We start from the raw sequence: 15,471 nt of genomic DNA, 5'->3' as shown, positions 1-15,471 counted from the left end.
CAGCTATGTTCAGAGAGTCATTGTCAAATATCATACCTGTATCTGATTTATCAGTAACAGTATCATTCTTACAATGTACAGACTTCATATTGTTGACCATGTGCTGCTGGCCAGATACTTCCTTATGACTGACCCTATGGTTTTAATTTTATCCTGTGAATTATCTATTCTATTTGCATACCACACATTCTTTGCCTTCTAATAACATTTTTAAGCACCTTACAGTACTGTTTGTAATGGGCTACTGTAGCTAGATTGTGACTACTTCCAACATTTTGATATAATTCCTACTTTGTTCTACATTACATCCTTATCCCGCTAGTTAGCCACCAAGTATTCCATTTTTGATGTTCTAGTGGAAAGTAGCGTTTGAAGAGGATGAAAAATGTGTTAAGGAATGCATTATGTTTGTCATCTATGTTATCAGCACTACAAACATCCTACTCCCACTGTTGTTCCTTAACAAGGTTTAAAAAACTACCTATTGCCATTGTATTAGCTTTTCTACATAGTTTGTAATTATATGTAACATTTGTTTGTGTACAGAAACCTTTTAGGATTAAAATTTGTGCACCACGGTCTGAAAGGCCATTCACCCTTTTACTAAGAGAATACCCATCTAGTAATGAAGAATGAATAAAAAATTTGTTTATGCTTGTGCTACTGTTCCACTACACCCTGCTAGAAAAAAATACAGTGTACATCAGATTATATGAATTTAGGAGATCTTCCAACATCCTTTTTCTTGCACAATAATATACAAAATTAGGGGACCTACAAATAAATATAATTCAACTGCCCCTGCACAACATTCTAATACCTGTTCAGTGTAGTGCTTTGCTACATCTGTGGACTCAAATGGAATACTGTTTTTTATGTACGTGGCAACTCCCCAACTCCACACAGAACTACTTCAAAAACAGCCAGCTAATCTGTATCCTGGTAAAGGAAGCCTCTGAATTGTCTTATTAATTAAATGGTGTTCTGATATACCAATAATGTCAGAGTCAACACCTATAAATATATTGCTAAATTTATCTCTTATACATCATATATTTTGATGAAATATACTTAACACTTTGACACTTGGATACCTGACCACCTTTCTGAAGGTGGTTCCTTTGTTAAAGAGACTTCCTTTAAGCAGGGATACCCATAAGCTGACATCATCTAAAAAAGGTGCAGCTGTAACACCATCTACTACAGTAATTTTCCCATGAGCAATCCCACCACTGCCCACTACACTGTCACCTATAAGCTTTGCCGACCTCCCCTTCCCATACCTATTGAGGTGCAAGCAATGCCTAACGAAATCCGATCTATTTATAGACTCAACTAGCACCACTGCAATGTGAGGCATGCCCTCCATCATCAGTGCCTTCTCAAGCCCCATGTTAATGTACCTAATGGCAGCATTAAGATGAGACCAATCATGATGCTGTAACACTGTGCATGAAGTGAATATTTGTGCCACTGGTTTGAGTAACTCATAACGTTCAATTGTATGACAGCATCACCAACTTATCCCTCTAAAATTAGGAAAATATATATGAGGGTTGGAACTTAAATAGTGGCAACTATTTATTCACAACTGATACAAAAGAGTTACATGTTTGCACCTGTTACTGTCCTTCAAAGTAGTCACCAGCATTGTATGGAACCCATTGCCAGTGATGTGGAAGGCATAGTATACGGTAAGCAGAGCCTGTTCTGTTGATGGTGTGAATGGAGCGATCTACCGCCTGTCGAACTCTGGAACAGTTCTGAAGTGAATGCCACGAAGTGGTTCCTTCATCTTCGGAATCAAATTAAAGTCACAAGGACTTAAGTTTGGGGAGTATGGTGGATGGTACAGTACTTCCCAGTCCCATCGACCGAACAGAGCAGCCACAGCTTGCGCTGTACAGGGCTATTACAAATGATTGAAGCAATTTCATAAATTCACTGTAGCCCCATTCATTGACATATGGTCACGACACACTACAGATACGTGGAAAAACTCAAAGTTTTGTTCGGCTGAAGCCGCACTTCAGGTTTCTGCCGCCAGAGCACTCGAGAGCGCAGTGAGACAAAATGGCAACAGGAACCGAGAAAGCGTATGTCGTGCTTGAAATGCACTCACATCAGTCAGTCATAACAGTGCAACGACACTTCAGGACGAAGTTCAACAGAGGTCCACCAACTGCTAACTCCATTCAGCGATGGTATGCGCAGTTTAAAGCTTCTGGATGCCTCTGTAAGGGGAAATCAACAGGTCGGCCTGCAGTGAGCGAAGATACGGTTGAACGCGTGCGGGCAAGTTTCACGTGTAGCCCGCGGAAGTCAACGAATAAAGCAAGCAGGGAGCTAAACATACCACAGCCAACGGTTTGGAAAATCTTACAGAAAAGGCTAAAGCAGAATGCCAGTTCGGCATTTCTTAAACAGGAGATTGGAAAACCGATGGATCGGTCGTGGTGGAGATCATGATCAGCAATTCATGTCACGGCCTCCACGCTCTCCCGACTTAACCCCATGCAATTTCTTTCTGTGGGGTTATGTGAAAGATTCAGTGTTTAAACCTCCTTTACCAAGAAATGTGCCAGAACTGCGAGCTCGCATCAACGATGCTTTCGAACTCATTGATGGGGACATGCTGCGCCGAGTGTGGGAGGAACTTGATTATCGGCTTGATGTCTGCCGAATCACTAAAGGGGCACATATCGAACATTTGTGAATGCCTAAAAAAACTTTTTGAGTTTTTGTATGTGTGTGCAAATCATTGTGAAAATATCTCAAATAATAAAGTTATTGTAGAGCTGTGAAATTGCTTCAATCATTTGTAATAACCCTGTATACACCCATGCATTGTTGTGCAAAATGGTGGGTGGGTTGCGCAGAAACTGTCGCCACTTCTTTCGCAAAGCTGGTCGCAGGTGATGCTCCAATAATGAACAGTGAACAGTAATTCTGTGCATTGATGGTCTGCTGTGGAGGAATGTAATGTGTTAGGGTAACACCATCACAGTTGTACATGAGAATCACCACAACAATTCGCACCATCAGCAGAACAGGCTCTGCTGACTGTATAGTACACCTTCCACATCACTGGCAACGGGTTCTACACAATGCTGGTGACTACTTTGAAGGACGGATGAAAACATGTAACTCTTCTGTATCAGTTTCAGTTGTGAATAAATAATTGCCACTATTTAAGTTCCAACCCTCGTATATTGTCTCAAAAATCTCATCTGGATATTATGGTGTTTCCAACAAATTACTAAAGATTTTTCCCCATATAATAAGTCCTGTATTATATGAAATATGTAATGAATCACTAACTTTTGTCATTTTTCCAGGAATATTGAAATAGGCAACTGCTAAAACCCCTCTATAAGAAAGGTGATAGGAGAGATTCCAGTAACAAGCCATCTTTTTTGCTACTGACATCATTTTCCAAAACTTTTCAGAAAGTGATGTATTTTGGGACAGTATCCCACCTGCACAACAATAATATCCTCAATAAATAACAGTTTGCATTTCGAAAGACTTGCTGTACTAAGAATGTCATTTACAGATTCACTCAGCAAATTTTACAAGCATTGAATAACAAAATAGCACCTGATGATATTTTCTGTGATCTATCTAAGGCATTGGGCCATGTGAATCACAGTGCTCTCCTAGATGAACTGAGGTTTTATAAAATTTACTGTATAGCCAACCAATGGTTAATACACATCTAACCAAAAGAGTACAGAAAATTATACTCAGTAATTCAACCAAATATAATCAGGGGAGATTCTACTGACTGGGGAGAAATCTCACATGGGGCTCCCCAGAGCTCATTCTTAGATCCACCATTATTCCTCATATATATGTAAACGATCTTCTGTCTAATATACAACAAGTAGAATTAATTTTTTATGGATAACAGTATTACTGTAATCAATCCAAGCATACATAACACAACAGAAGACATGGTAAACAGTGTTCTTAAAAGTGTCATTGACTGGCTTTCTGTGGATGGTCTCTGATAAATCTGACACATAGTGAGGAAATAATAAATAGGGTGGAAACATCAAAATTTTATGGTGTCCATGTTGGTGAAGATTTAAACTGGAAAAAGACCACTTTTGGAACTCCTAAAACAACTTAGTTTAGCCACATTTGCACTTAGAATCATTGCAAATCTTGAGAAGAGACAAATAAGTAAGTTGACATATATTTATGTGTTTGCATACAATAATTTCTTATGGAATAATACTGTATTCTGAAGTAACTCATCTTTAAGGAATAACATCTTCTTTGCTCAAAAACTTGCTGTTAGAATAATATGTGGTGCTCATCCACAGTCATCTTGTAGACATCTGTTTAAGGAGTTGGGCATTTTGACTACTGCTTCACAGTATATTTATTTCCTCATGAAGTTTGTTGCCAGTAATCCACTGCAGTCCAGTAGGACCAATGATTTACATAATTACAATACCAGAAGAAAAGATGACATGTATTACACCACGTTAAGGTCGTCTTTAGCACAAAAAGGGGAGCACAATGTTGCAACTAAAAATTTTGATCAGTTATCTAGTGATATAAAATATCTGACTGCAAAGTAAAATTTGAAAACAAATTGAAAATGTTGCTCCTTGACATCTCCCCCTATTCTGTAGAAGGTTTTCTACTATTATAATGTGTAAAAGATGATGGAAAGGAATTACTAACGCACATCTGTATAGGACAGCCTGTAGCCAGATTTACAAATTAATTTGTTGTTTGAATGTAAAATGACTGATTCCAGATTTGCACCAGGCCAGTGAGCCACACAAAATTATTACAATATCTGCATATCTGCAAGATAAACTGGATACTTTGGCCTGTGTTGTGACTTGAGTACTAATAATTCTGCCCTTTTCGAGCTACTGTCTGCTGGTATGTTACAGTTTTTTTTTTCTCTCTCAATGCCTTTGTTGTGGGGCCCTCATATTGTAGCCTATAACTCAAGAATATGGAGTGTTGTTTTTTTTTTTTTTTTTTTTTTTTTTGAGTTTCGAAGCACAGAATCTTCAGATCATTTCACAGAAGTACTGTAGTTCATCTCTTTGTGTTAGTCACAAATCTTACTCAAACTGAATAACAGTGGATAGTTAGAAATGAAACTGTTTGAAGTTCTAGCATGCACTACAATTATATTATTCTCTCTGCTGATAGGAGCTGCCCTGACAGTAATATCTGTCCAGCCTTTTTGTAAAAGTGTGTTCTGCATTAACCCACATTTCATCAGTTCAGTTGATATGATTGGAATTTGTCCCTACTAATTCACTCAGAAAACGGTGGTTCCAGATCATAATTTTTTGGTATTCCAGTAATAACTTATAGCCACAAATAGATTTATAGCAGGATCCTAAGTCTTTTTCAACTTTTATCACCTCAAAACAGGTCAGCTGCTACAAGGGTGGCATTGGTGTGTTTCTTTTTAAGACTCCTGTGCTCCGTCTTTGAATAATATGCACATATTTCACAACAAATTGCATCTTCTTGAAAGGAATTGAGACTTGTGACCTTCCAGGCACCTCTTTCTCCCAGGCATTGTGGATTTAGATGACTTGCCTATTTCATCTTTGTATATTTCTACTTGCCAAGTCATATTACTGATTGTTCTCTGATTTTTAGAGCAGCTGCAGTGCACTCCACCAATTTGCCCAAAGCAATGAGAGGTGCTCCTGCATTGCTCTATCTCTCAAGCTATTTCCTCTAGGAACACACAAACTCATGTGACTGACTGTGCATAGTCACACCACATCTAATACTTTTTGAAAGTGATCTAGGAGTGTGCAGCCCACCAGTTCAGCCCACTGCCTGTCAAGTGACAACTTATTTTAATCAGACTGTAAGCCATAACAACTTGGTACTCAACATGGCCTGTAGCAATTACATCTGCAGCAGTCAAAGGTTTGGAGGTTGGGGGAGTAGACGACATGGAGGCATAATATTCTCAGTAGGGCAAATGGTGTGTGTGGGCTTTCACCAGTTGCGAGATGTAAATAGTCCACCTGTTCTGTTCTGAGAATGAATGTGTCAGTTTCTAGGCCTCCTACAAAATTACAAACTGATGTAGATAACCCATCTGAGGGATTTAAGAACTGGGTTTCTTACACTAAAAACTTGAAGCATCTTAATCACGGGTCTTGGGAAGCAGGCAGATTATGTCTGCTCCAATACTAGAAAGCTCTTTTGTAATTCTGGTCCACTTATGGGTGCTAGCTTTATTGATTAGCTAGGCTGATGGGCATCTGAAGATCACAGAGATGTTGTTCACAATGAATCTGACCAAAGCTGCTAACAGAACCAATTCCTTGCACAGCCCCATTGTTGAGGCTGCTGAGCTGTCACTAACCATCTGCTGTCAGCTCCTTCTAATGTGTCAGGCTAGAATAACCTGCAGTTGCCAGCCTTTCCTAAGGTTTGGTGACCATCTGTGGAAAGGTCATTCTCAGATTTCTCATTAACAACAAACACATTTCGAATATGTGCAATCAGACCTAGTAGCATGTGAAGTGAATCCAATATCTGTATTAAGTCAGTTGGAGCTCACACCCATCCTGCTTGCTAAGGAGACCCAAAATTATTTTAAATTTAACAGAGGATAAAAGCTACTTTACCCAATGTTGCATTTTTAAAATATTATTTTATATTAGCATTGAAGTTGTATCCTAACCTACAGTGATGGGCTGAAGAAGGGGAATAACATTGGTTGCTCTGTGCTGCACCCCAATTGTACCCTCGAGGTCCACTTAATGTGCAAGTTCCTCGTCTATGATACAAGTGTGTATGCAATCTTTATGGCAGTGAAACAGATGAGATGTATTCAATTTCACATCAGCTCCAACTCCCTGAATACAAAATGTGTCACCTAGTGCATGTATGCAGCAGAAAGGCAAGTATTGTCCATTCATAACTCTCTGCAACATGTAAATGATGTACCCGGACATGTCGGAATTTGATGTGACAGAGCAGTGGATGGAATAGCAGAGGAAGACTGAACAATATCTACATTAGCACAGTTACAGTTACTGGTACCTTACAGACAGAGACCTCCCTGTTGAGGCAAGGTACTGTGTGTCAGTGGGGAGAAGAGTGTATGGAAGTAAAGGACAATCAGCAGTGTTGAGTGAAAGATAGTATCCAGCCATTGCTTGGCTTTCATCCTTCTGGCCACAGAAATGTGACAAGCGTTCTCCCTTCTACCCTGAACTGGGCACAGCCCCATAACATGCAAGTTCCTTCTACAGTGAGAAGATCCACTGGTGTGTGGCACAGGTGCTGTACCATTGTGGTATACTGTATTGTAGTTCATTGTATTTTATTTGCTGGCACTAGAGCAGTCCTAAACTTTGCTATAGGCATGTGAAATTTAAAACTTTCCCATCATGTAGATGGTTCCATGAAATTTTGGACAAACCAGCAGATGTCAAAGCTCCTTACAATGAAATATTGTGGCAACAAGTTACTGACATCCAAAACTTCACACACAATTTTGTGAATAAGCTATAGGCTTCCTTTTTATCTTAACTGATGACTGAATGAGTGTAGCATGAGTTTAAAAAACATTCTGTAGAGAAAGATAAATACGAAACACACACTGAATACAGAATAGTGCCTGAAGACATCTTCCTGCATGATGTGACGTGGTTTACTGCCACTATATAAAATATATTTACTCCAAATGGAAGTGAGATAATGGCTCTCCCTACAGCTCCCAAAAGAATTTTAATTTTTTATTGACATTAAATATACAACAACAAAATGAACTAAACCATACTAAATGAAAAGCACTCATTGGCCACATTTTTATCTGAAAACCCTCCATAAAGAGCTGCTGGTGCTGAAGAAAGTACTGTGATTGATTGATAGCTAGCCCCTACTCTTTGACTCACAGAAAAATTAATCAGAAAGTTACTTTAAGCAAAGTATAATTACTGCTTCGCAGCCTTCCTTCTAACATTATTGTCAATATTCGTAAGTAATGTATTTAAGGATCCATTCACCTCTTCTGCTGCATTGACATATTCAGCAGTTTAAATTTTTAATTTCAGAAGGAATATGCTATTAATACAGATATTTACACTTCCATTGACCACATAATAGAATTTAAAAAATTGAATATACCATTTGGGATTTGCTGTTATTTATTGAGGTAAATGAAGATATATTGTTGAAGAAGTTACATACAGTAATGGAAACCAGTATAAAGGCAGGGTTTCCATGATATTAATAATACAATGTTTGAAGCATACATGTATCAAATTTAATACATGTACAACATAAATACTCATGACAGAATTACAAGAGTAACAAAATAAGGCATTTAATTGGATAGATAAAAAATCCACTTACCAAGCAGCGGCTGAACACATACATAAAAGACTGTTGTGATTGGCAAGCTTTCGGAGCCAGAGGCTCCTTCTTCAGGCAGAAGGGTTGAAGGGGAAGGAAGAAGGGTGAAGGAAAAGGACTGGAGAGGCCTAGGAAAAAGGGTAGATTTCGGGAAAGTCACTCATAACCACAGGTCTGGGGAGACTTACTGTACGGGATGAGAAGGAAAGACTGATTGTTGGGGACTGCATCAGACAAGATTTGAAAACCTGAGAGCTTAAAGGTGGAAGACAGGGTAATTTGCAAGACAGAGATTATTATGAAACATTGCACATGAGTTGGTAAGAGAGAAAGGGTAAGTACATTGTATGTAACAGAGGTGGGAAGGGGGTGGGGGTGAAAAATAGACGGGAAAGAAATGAAAGATGTAGAAAACTTAAATGAAGTGAAACAACTACTCTTTACTTCACTTTGCTTTATTTTTCTACATCTTTCATTTCTTTCCCGTCTATTTTTCACCACCCCCTTCCAACCTCTGTTATGTATAATACACTTACCTTTTCATTCTTACTAACTCATGCATTATGTTTTAGTAGTAATCTCTGTCTTGCAAATTACCCTGTTTTCCACATTTAAGCTCTCAGGTTTTCAAATCTTGTCCGATGCAGTCCCCAACAATCAGTCTTTCCTTCTCATCCCGTATGGTAAGTCTCCCCTGACCCATGGTTCTGGGTGACTTTCCTGAAATCTACCCCTTTTCCTAGACCTATCTAGTCCTTTTCTTTCACCCTTCTTCCTTCTCCCTTAACCCTTCTGCCTGCAGAAGGAGCCACTGGCTCCAAAAGCTTGCCAATTACAACGGTCTTTTATGTGTGTGTTCTGCCATTGCTTGGTCAGTAGATTTTTTATTTATCCAAGTAAATGCTTTTATCAATAATTGATTGTTTTCATTGTTATAAAATAAGGCATTTGCATTTCCTGGATGGAAGTTGATATAAAGAACGTCATTGTCCTGTTGTGTTAGCGCATTGTTAGTACTTTGTCCAACTTCCATTCTTCCTAATTATGTAAAAATCCTCTTTGGCATTGATGTTATGAGGGTTCGTAGTTCATGCAGTGAAATTGTAGGTCACACTTCTTGTATTGCTCTTTTCAATGCTGATATGCCTAAAACTCCTTTCCTCTGTGATATGCCTTGAAAGTATTCCCATAGGTTTTCTGTGGAGTTCAAATCTGGGCTACGTGCAGACTAGGACAAGACAGGGATATCTTTGTATGCAAACCACTTTTTGGTTGTAGCAGAAACATGCACAGATGCATTATCATGTCAAAACATTAGAACTTCATCCCCTAGGTCCTCAGACTTTCTAATCAATTCAGTCTGTAGAATCTAAGTGTGCATGTTAAGAGTTTATTCTAGTGTTCAGGCAAGCGATGCTTGATTTACCTACAGTGCTGAAGGCAGCCCAAATCATAAAAGTTCCACCACCAAAATTTCTGATCATTCTTACCTGCTGCTCTGTTCTCAGGTCATGCCACAATATTGTAATCCATCTGGCCTATATAAAGTAAGCTGCTTCTCATCACTGAAGGTCACTTTTTCCTATTCTAAAGTTGATGACATAGGCTTTTCAGCAAACTCCAATCTAGCCTGTTTATGTTTGGGTGTTAGAGCAGTTTCTACAGTCATTTCTTGAATGCGAGATATTTGTCATGTGACAAAATTCATTGTCCATATCTGGCAGTTACTGGCAGTTGTACATCAGCAGCAAGTTGAGAAGAATAATGGTTTGTGGACCTTACTTTGCACAGATGTAACTTTTCAATGCCTCAGATAATTTTCTACTTCACATATTTTTCATTCTTTTGATAACATGTGCTCAATCCAACAAAATTATCAATCACTTTGCTCGAGTTGTTCAACTTCTCGGCAATCATTTTTACTTTTTCAACCCGTGATAACTGTTTTCCCCGTGGCATTGTCACAGCTGTGGTTTATGTTGACAACATGCACTTTTACTAATGGTGCCCATTTCCTATATGTGGTAAAGGCACGTATGGGCACACTAAGACTGATCTGAGCTGACTGCCTTCATGCCGAGTTCCATCCTCTATCACATGACTCATTGATTTATTGTTTTATACTTTATTACTGACATCAAATGCAATGCCATTTGACTGCATTTGTCAGTATACTGTATCTCATAATATTGCATATACACTGTGCATAACAGTTCCAAACAGTTATGTTAATTTTTCTACAAATATCCATGCCCGTATACTCATTTCCACTACTTTATTTGTTGAATCAATGGTGCATCTCTAAATACTGTTTAGTTCTCATGAGGAAACTTCTGTTAATTGATTCAGTATGCAACTTGGGGCCTCCCTCCATATCATATACCATAATTTTAAAGAGTATTCCTCAAAGTTTAAACGTCTGTCCTCTTTTGTTTTACCAGATATAAGTCACCAACCATTTAATTTGTACATGAACCTGAATGAATTTTTCTTGCTTATGCTACTAATACAATGCAAGTGTTTTAAAAAATAAGTCTTTGCTTTAGGTGCACTTAGAGTCTGCAGTAGATTTTATAATTTCTCAGACCTAACCAATGACAAGTTAAGTCAGTGATCTTGATGAAATCATACTGACATGACCACTGATTTCTCTCACATCCTACAGTAACTTCTCAGTATTAGTACATCATGTACTGCCTTGAACTACCCCATAACTCTGTGACCTGAATACCAATTTCTTTCTCATAACTATCCCGTCCAGCATTTGATCTTGTCCCTGCAACTTCTCATCATGGAATCTTTGAGTATAAAATACATTTTTACTACATTTGGGTATTCCTTGCTAATTGTGCTCTTCAGTTCGACAAATTTGGCAACTTTGTTTCTCTTTGATGTTTTTGGATTTGATTTTTTTAACTTGTGTTATCAACTATTGCAGAGCCTTTAAAACATTGCCATTTATACTCCAATGAGTTTTTTAAATACAAACCTGAACTGTCCCTGAATTCTGAATATGTGTAGTATAATGATATTCACATTTACATGCCTTTTATGTTATTAAGCCATTGCTTTTGGTTTCAGATATGACTTCACTGCTGCAATGGCACAAATTTTTCCAACAGTATTTGATCAAGATTTGTGTGATATAAATATATCAGACCATGGAAATGCAGATACTTCCAGAGCCATAATGAGGGACACTTTTAATGTGAGTGGAATTTACAGTTGCCGAAATATGGGGTCCTTCAGTGGGAGCGAATGCCTGTCTGGCCTTGATAGTCGAGATGGTGCTGACAGTGGTGAAGTAACTCCTGTTTCTGTCTCTGCAAGTTCTGAATTTGAATTTGATGGGTACTTCTCTAATATTGAATTAGATACTTCAGATTCTACTGTAATAGAGAATGTACCCAGCACTGTAAGACAAGATAATGTACAAGAAACTCAGGAAAATGCTGTTGTGAGTTTCTCTGGAAAGTCAGTAGTAGATTCACTCGGAACCTTTACTGTTAAGGACACTATTGCAAGCAAGAAGGATAGAAGTATAGGACTTGATGGGGCCAAGTTTTTATCTTGGCTTGAAACCACTGATGTTTCAGAAGCTCGTGAGAGGCAGGGACCTGAGGAGTATGCAGTGGATGCTGAAAATATGGTAGATGCTGAAATTGATGTTACAGATGAAGAAGACAAGACAATAACATCATCTATGACCTCCACCTCACCTGCAAGGAAAACTATCTTTCAGGTGTTTGGTGACAATGCACTACGAGCTTCATGTAATCCAGCAGAATCAGACGCTATGGCGGGGGGAGAGCCTGTGCCAGAACATAACACTGAGAAAAAATCTCCATTTTCCATACACTCCAGACTGTATGTGTGGCCTAGTGATCGTGGTGACAGTTCTAGATCCCAGTCAGATAATAACATTCATGTGTGGGACTCTTCTTTAGCCATTGAGGTACCAAGTGAGAAAATAAAGTCAGAGCCAGCTTTATCCGAGGCTGTTGTGGAGCAAGCAGCTGCAAACTGTGAACAGTTGCATTCACTTCCTGATAGTTTAGATGTAAGTGAAAAACAAGATGTTGTTTAGATGACACAGTTTTCATTAGATATGCAAAGAATATGAGTGAGATATTCACTTTGTGAAACCTAACTGATAATACATGAATTAAACTCTTATGCTTCCATGAATTTAAGCAGGAAGTATACATAATGTGTGATGGTAAACGTAATAAAAAATCAAAATACAGTTCTTGAGACCTGACAGGATGAAGTTTTGTTAGTTTCTTTAGTGCCTTCAATGCATTCAGGTCTGTCATTGGCTGGAATGATACTGGCAATTCTTGCTCATTTCATTGATGATATGTAGATAGTGCAATAATATATACAAGCACAGTGTGTTTGCAGGCTGATGTTCATTTTTTTAAGGCTCCTCTTTTGATTCAGTGTTCTGTCGTTAATAGAAATTGTAATTATAGTGATTAGCTCTATTTTATAACATGGAACTGAAAGTAAAGAACATTGTGTTATTAACAAGAGATAGTTTAGCTAGAATTATTAGAAGTAAAATGTTTCTACAAATTTTGTCTGTGGCACCATTGACAGACTGAGGATTCATGTAGTTGCCTTATTTTTATGTGAGCTCCAGGAGTGTATGGTGAAAAATGTTTCACAATTATTTTGAATAATTACCTATGTGAGATGGATAACCAACATCTCATTTATAAAGGTCTCATAGAGGGGGACAGTGGGAAAGAATGTTTGTCAAATAGCTACTGAATTCTCCCAAAGTAAAAGAGCAATCCATGAAAGGTGGTTTTTAGAGCCACTTCTTTCTCCCTCTTCCCTCCCTCCTCCCTCTTCCATTTGCTCCCATTCAGTCTCCTTTGAGCACAGTGACAACTGTGTTCAACACATAACATTCATTTTGGATAGGAATAGGGTTCAACTCCGTGTCTGGCCATCCTGAATTAGGTTTCTTGTCATTTCCCTAAATCGATTAACATGAATGTTGGTACAGTTTCTTTCAAAACATATGGTCAACATCCTTACTCCATCTCTGATGACGTCATTGACCCCTAATCTTCCATTCTGTCCTCTTCCCTCACACTTCAATTCTTCTCCCATTTCACTTGCTCTCCTCCTTTCTGCTCTATCTTTCTCTACCATTTCATCCTCCTTCCATGGTCTTCTTTCTTCCTCTCACCCTAATGTCACCTTACTCCCCCCCCCCCCTCTCTCTCTCTCTCTCTCTCTCTCTCTCTCTCTCTCTCTCTCTCTCTCTCTCTCTCTCTCTTACTGAAAGAAATCTCCATTGAGAGGTTTGCTAATTTTAAGTATTTATGATTTATGTAAGGCTGTTTTTTTGGGCAAAGCCTTGTATATATGATGCTACCTGCCAAAGTGTAAATGTTTTGTTCTTTGTGATTATTTTATCTAATGCTAACAGAATTGTTGTAATATTATGGAAGAGGGAGGGAGAGGGATAGAGAGAACAATTTTGTTACAATCTGGTTAAGTAAGCAGATGAGGATTTATATATAATTGTTGTATGGAAAATATATGTGATAAAAGTGCTGTGTGTGTATCTGACACATAATTTTTGTGGATAAACACTGTCAGTTAGTAGAAGGAAAGAGAGTGACAAAAACATTTGACTGTGTGTATGTAATCAAGTGAGTATTAAGACAGATATTGAAGGCTTGACTTTGAGTTTTCCGTGGGAATAAAATTTCAGTGAAACTTATTGGAGAGATTATTATATTTTCAAGCTGCAAAACAACTCACTTGGGTGTCATGAACATGTTTGTTCTTGAAAGTGGGACAATTTTTATGATGTAAAGATTAAGATTATAATTATGAATCTTCTATGGAAAATATTGGTGATAAAAGGGCTGTGGTATGTATAATTTTCACAGAGAGGTGCTATGAGTTAGTAGAAGGAAAGACTCGTGAACAGAAAAATACTGACGGTATTTAATGGCTTTGGTGAAATGTAGTAAATAGTGCAGAGTTGTTATTTAATGGTGGGAGTTAGACAACTAGTTTTAACTTTCCCGTACTATGTGACAGTTTCCTCTGAAATGTAAATAATATATGATTGTTACTGTTGTTTGTTCAAGATATTTGAATAAAGCATACAGACAGCATTATCTAACAGTTTTTATATTTCAGTTGCAAGGTGTAATAAAAAAAGTAATGGGAATTTTTTAATTTTGCGGGCTATATACATCCAATTTTCTAATTTTTTTATCTTGTTGATACACAAGTCCCTGATTTATGTTTGCATTTTCAGTTGTTTTTAAATTTAGTTTATTGTTGACAGTCAAAAGAGTTGTATGTGTTTATGAGTACTTCATGAATTTTTACTTTTTAAAAAGATGGATCAAAGAATTTGCATTAAATTTTGCCTGAATAATGGAGCTAAGTGCAGCACTGCATTTGAAATGTTGACAGTGGCTTTTGGCAAATCTAATATGAGTAAGACAGGAGTCTTACTCCAGTTACAGGTTGTAGAAGCCAGTGATATTTCCAGAGAGGGTAGTTACTGAAGTGAACAAGTATTTTCGTACTGCTACAGAAATGGCCACTGACCAGAAATCACAAAGCTGTGTAGTAATTTTGATAATATATTGTGTTAATTTTGAGCAGTATAGAAAACTCATGGCAACAATAATACAAGATGTAGCACATCTCCAATCTTCTCAAAAAATGTTTGTAATAATTTGTGGCATTACTGTGAGGAAAAACTCTCACTGTGTTTTATCTGATATGTAGCACAGAAAACTATTAAGTATTGTAAAACATGTTAATATTTTTTAGAGATTTTACACTTAGTAAAGTATTTTGAGTATTGTAGGTAATCTCAAATGGAAAATAGTTTATTATCTTTACAAAGTATTGCATATTTCTAATGCTTAGTGGCATCATTATGATGAGTGCCAGTGCTCTGTCACAGGTCAATCTCAGTACAAAAAACTTGTGTTCTTTGGTGATACTTAGCTTTGTGGCATTAGTAAGCAGAAAATGAGTTTTCTCAATTTGCACATATCCATTACAAAAAGAGTTTTTTATTTAATTAGTCTTTGACCATTGACCTGGAAA

General features: G+C 37.7%; 1 protein-coding gene across 5 annotated transcripts in view; it reads left to right on the top strand.

Annotated features, from left to right (window-relative positions):
• The window catches only part of LOC126185177 (inositol hexakisphosphate and diphosphoinositol-pentakisphosphate kinase), a 578,601-nt gene extending 564,036 nt beyond the window's left edge, over positions 1-14,565 (top strand). For 4 of the 5 annotated variants that reach the window (XM_049928024.1, XM_049928027.1, XM_049928022.1 and 1 more), the window contains exon 27: positions 11,452-14,565. In XM_049928024.1, coding sequence (XP_049783981.1) covers positions 11,452-12,457 — 1,006 coding nt within the window. In that variant the 3' untranslated portion in view covers positions 12,458-14,565. The remainder of the gene's footprint in view (positions 1-11,451) is intronic. The other variant, XM_049928026.1, reaches the window with a different exon arrangement.
• Positions 14,566-15,471: the final 906 nt, after the last annotated feature.

This window comes from Schistocerca cancellata, chromosome 4 (assembly GCF_023864275.1).
Source record: "Schistocerca cancellata isolate TAMUIC-IGC-003103 chromosome 4, iqSchCanc2.1, whole genome shotgun sequence".
In the NCBI taxonomy this organism is placed as follows: domain Eukaryota; kingdom Metazoa; phylum Arthropoda; class Insecta; order Orthoptera; family Acrididae; genus Schistocerca; species Schistocerca cancellata.
Note: the sequence above shows the minus strand (reverse complement) of the source record. Positions and strands in the feature narration are given on the sequence as shown.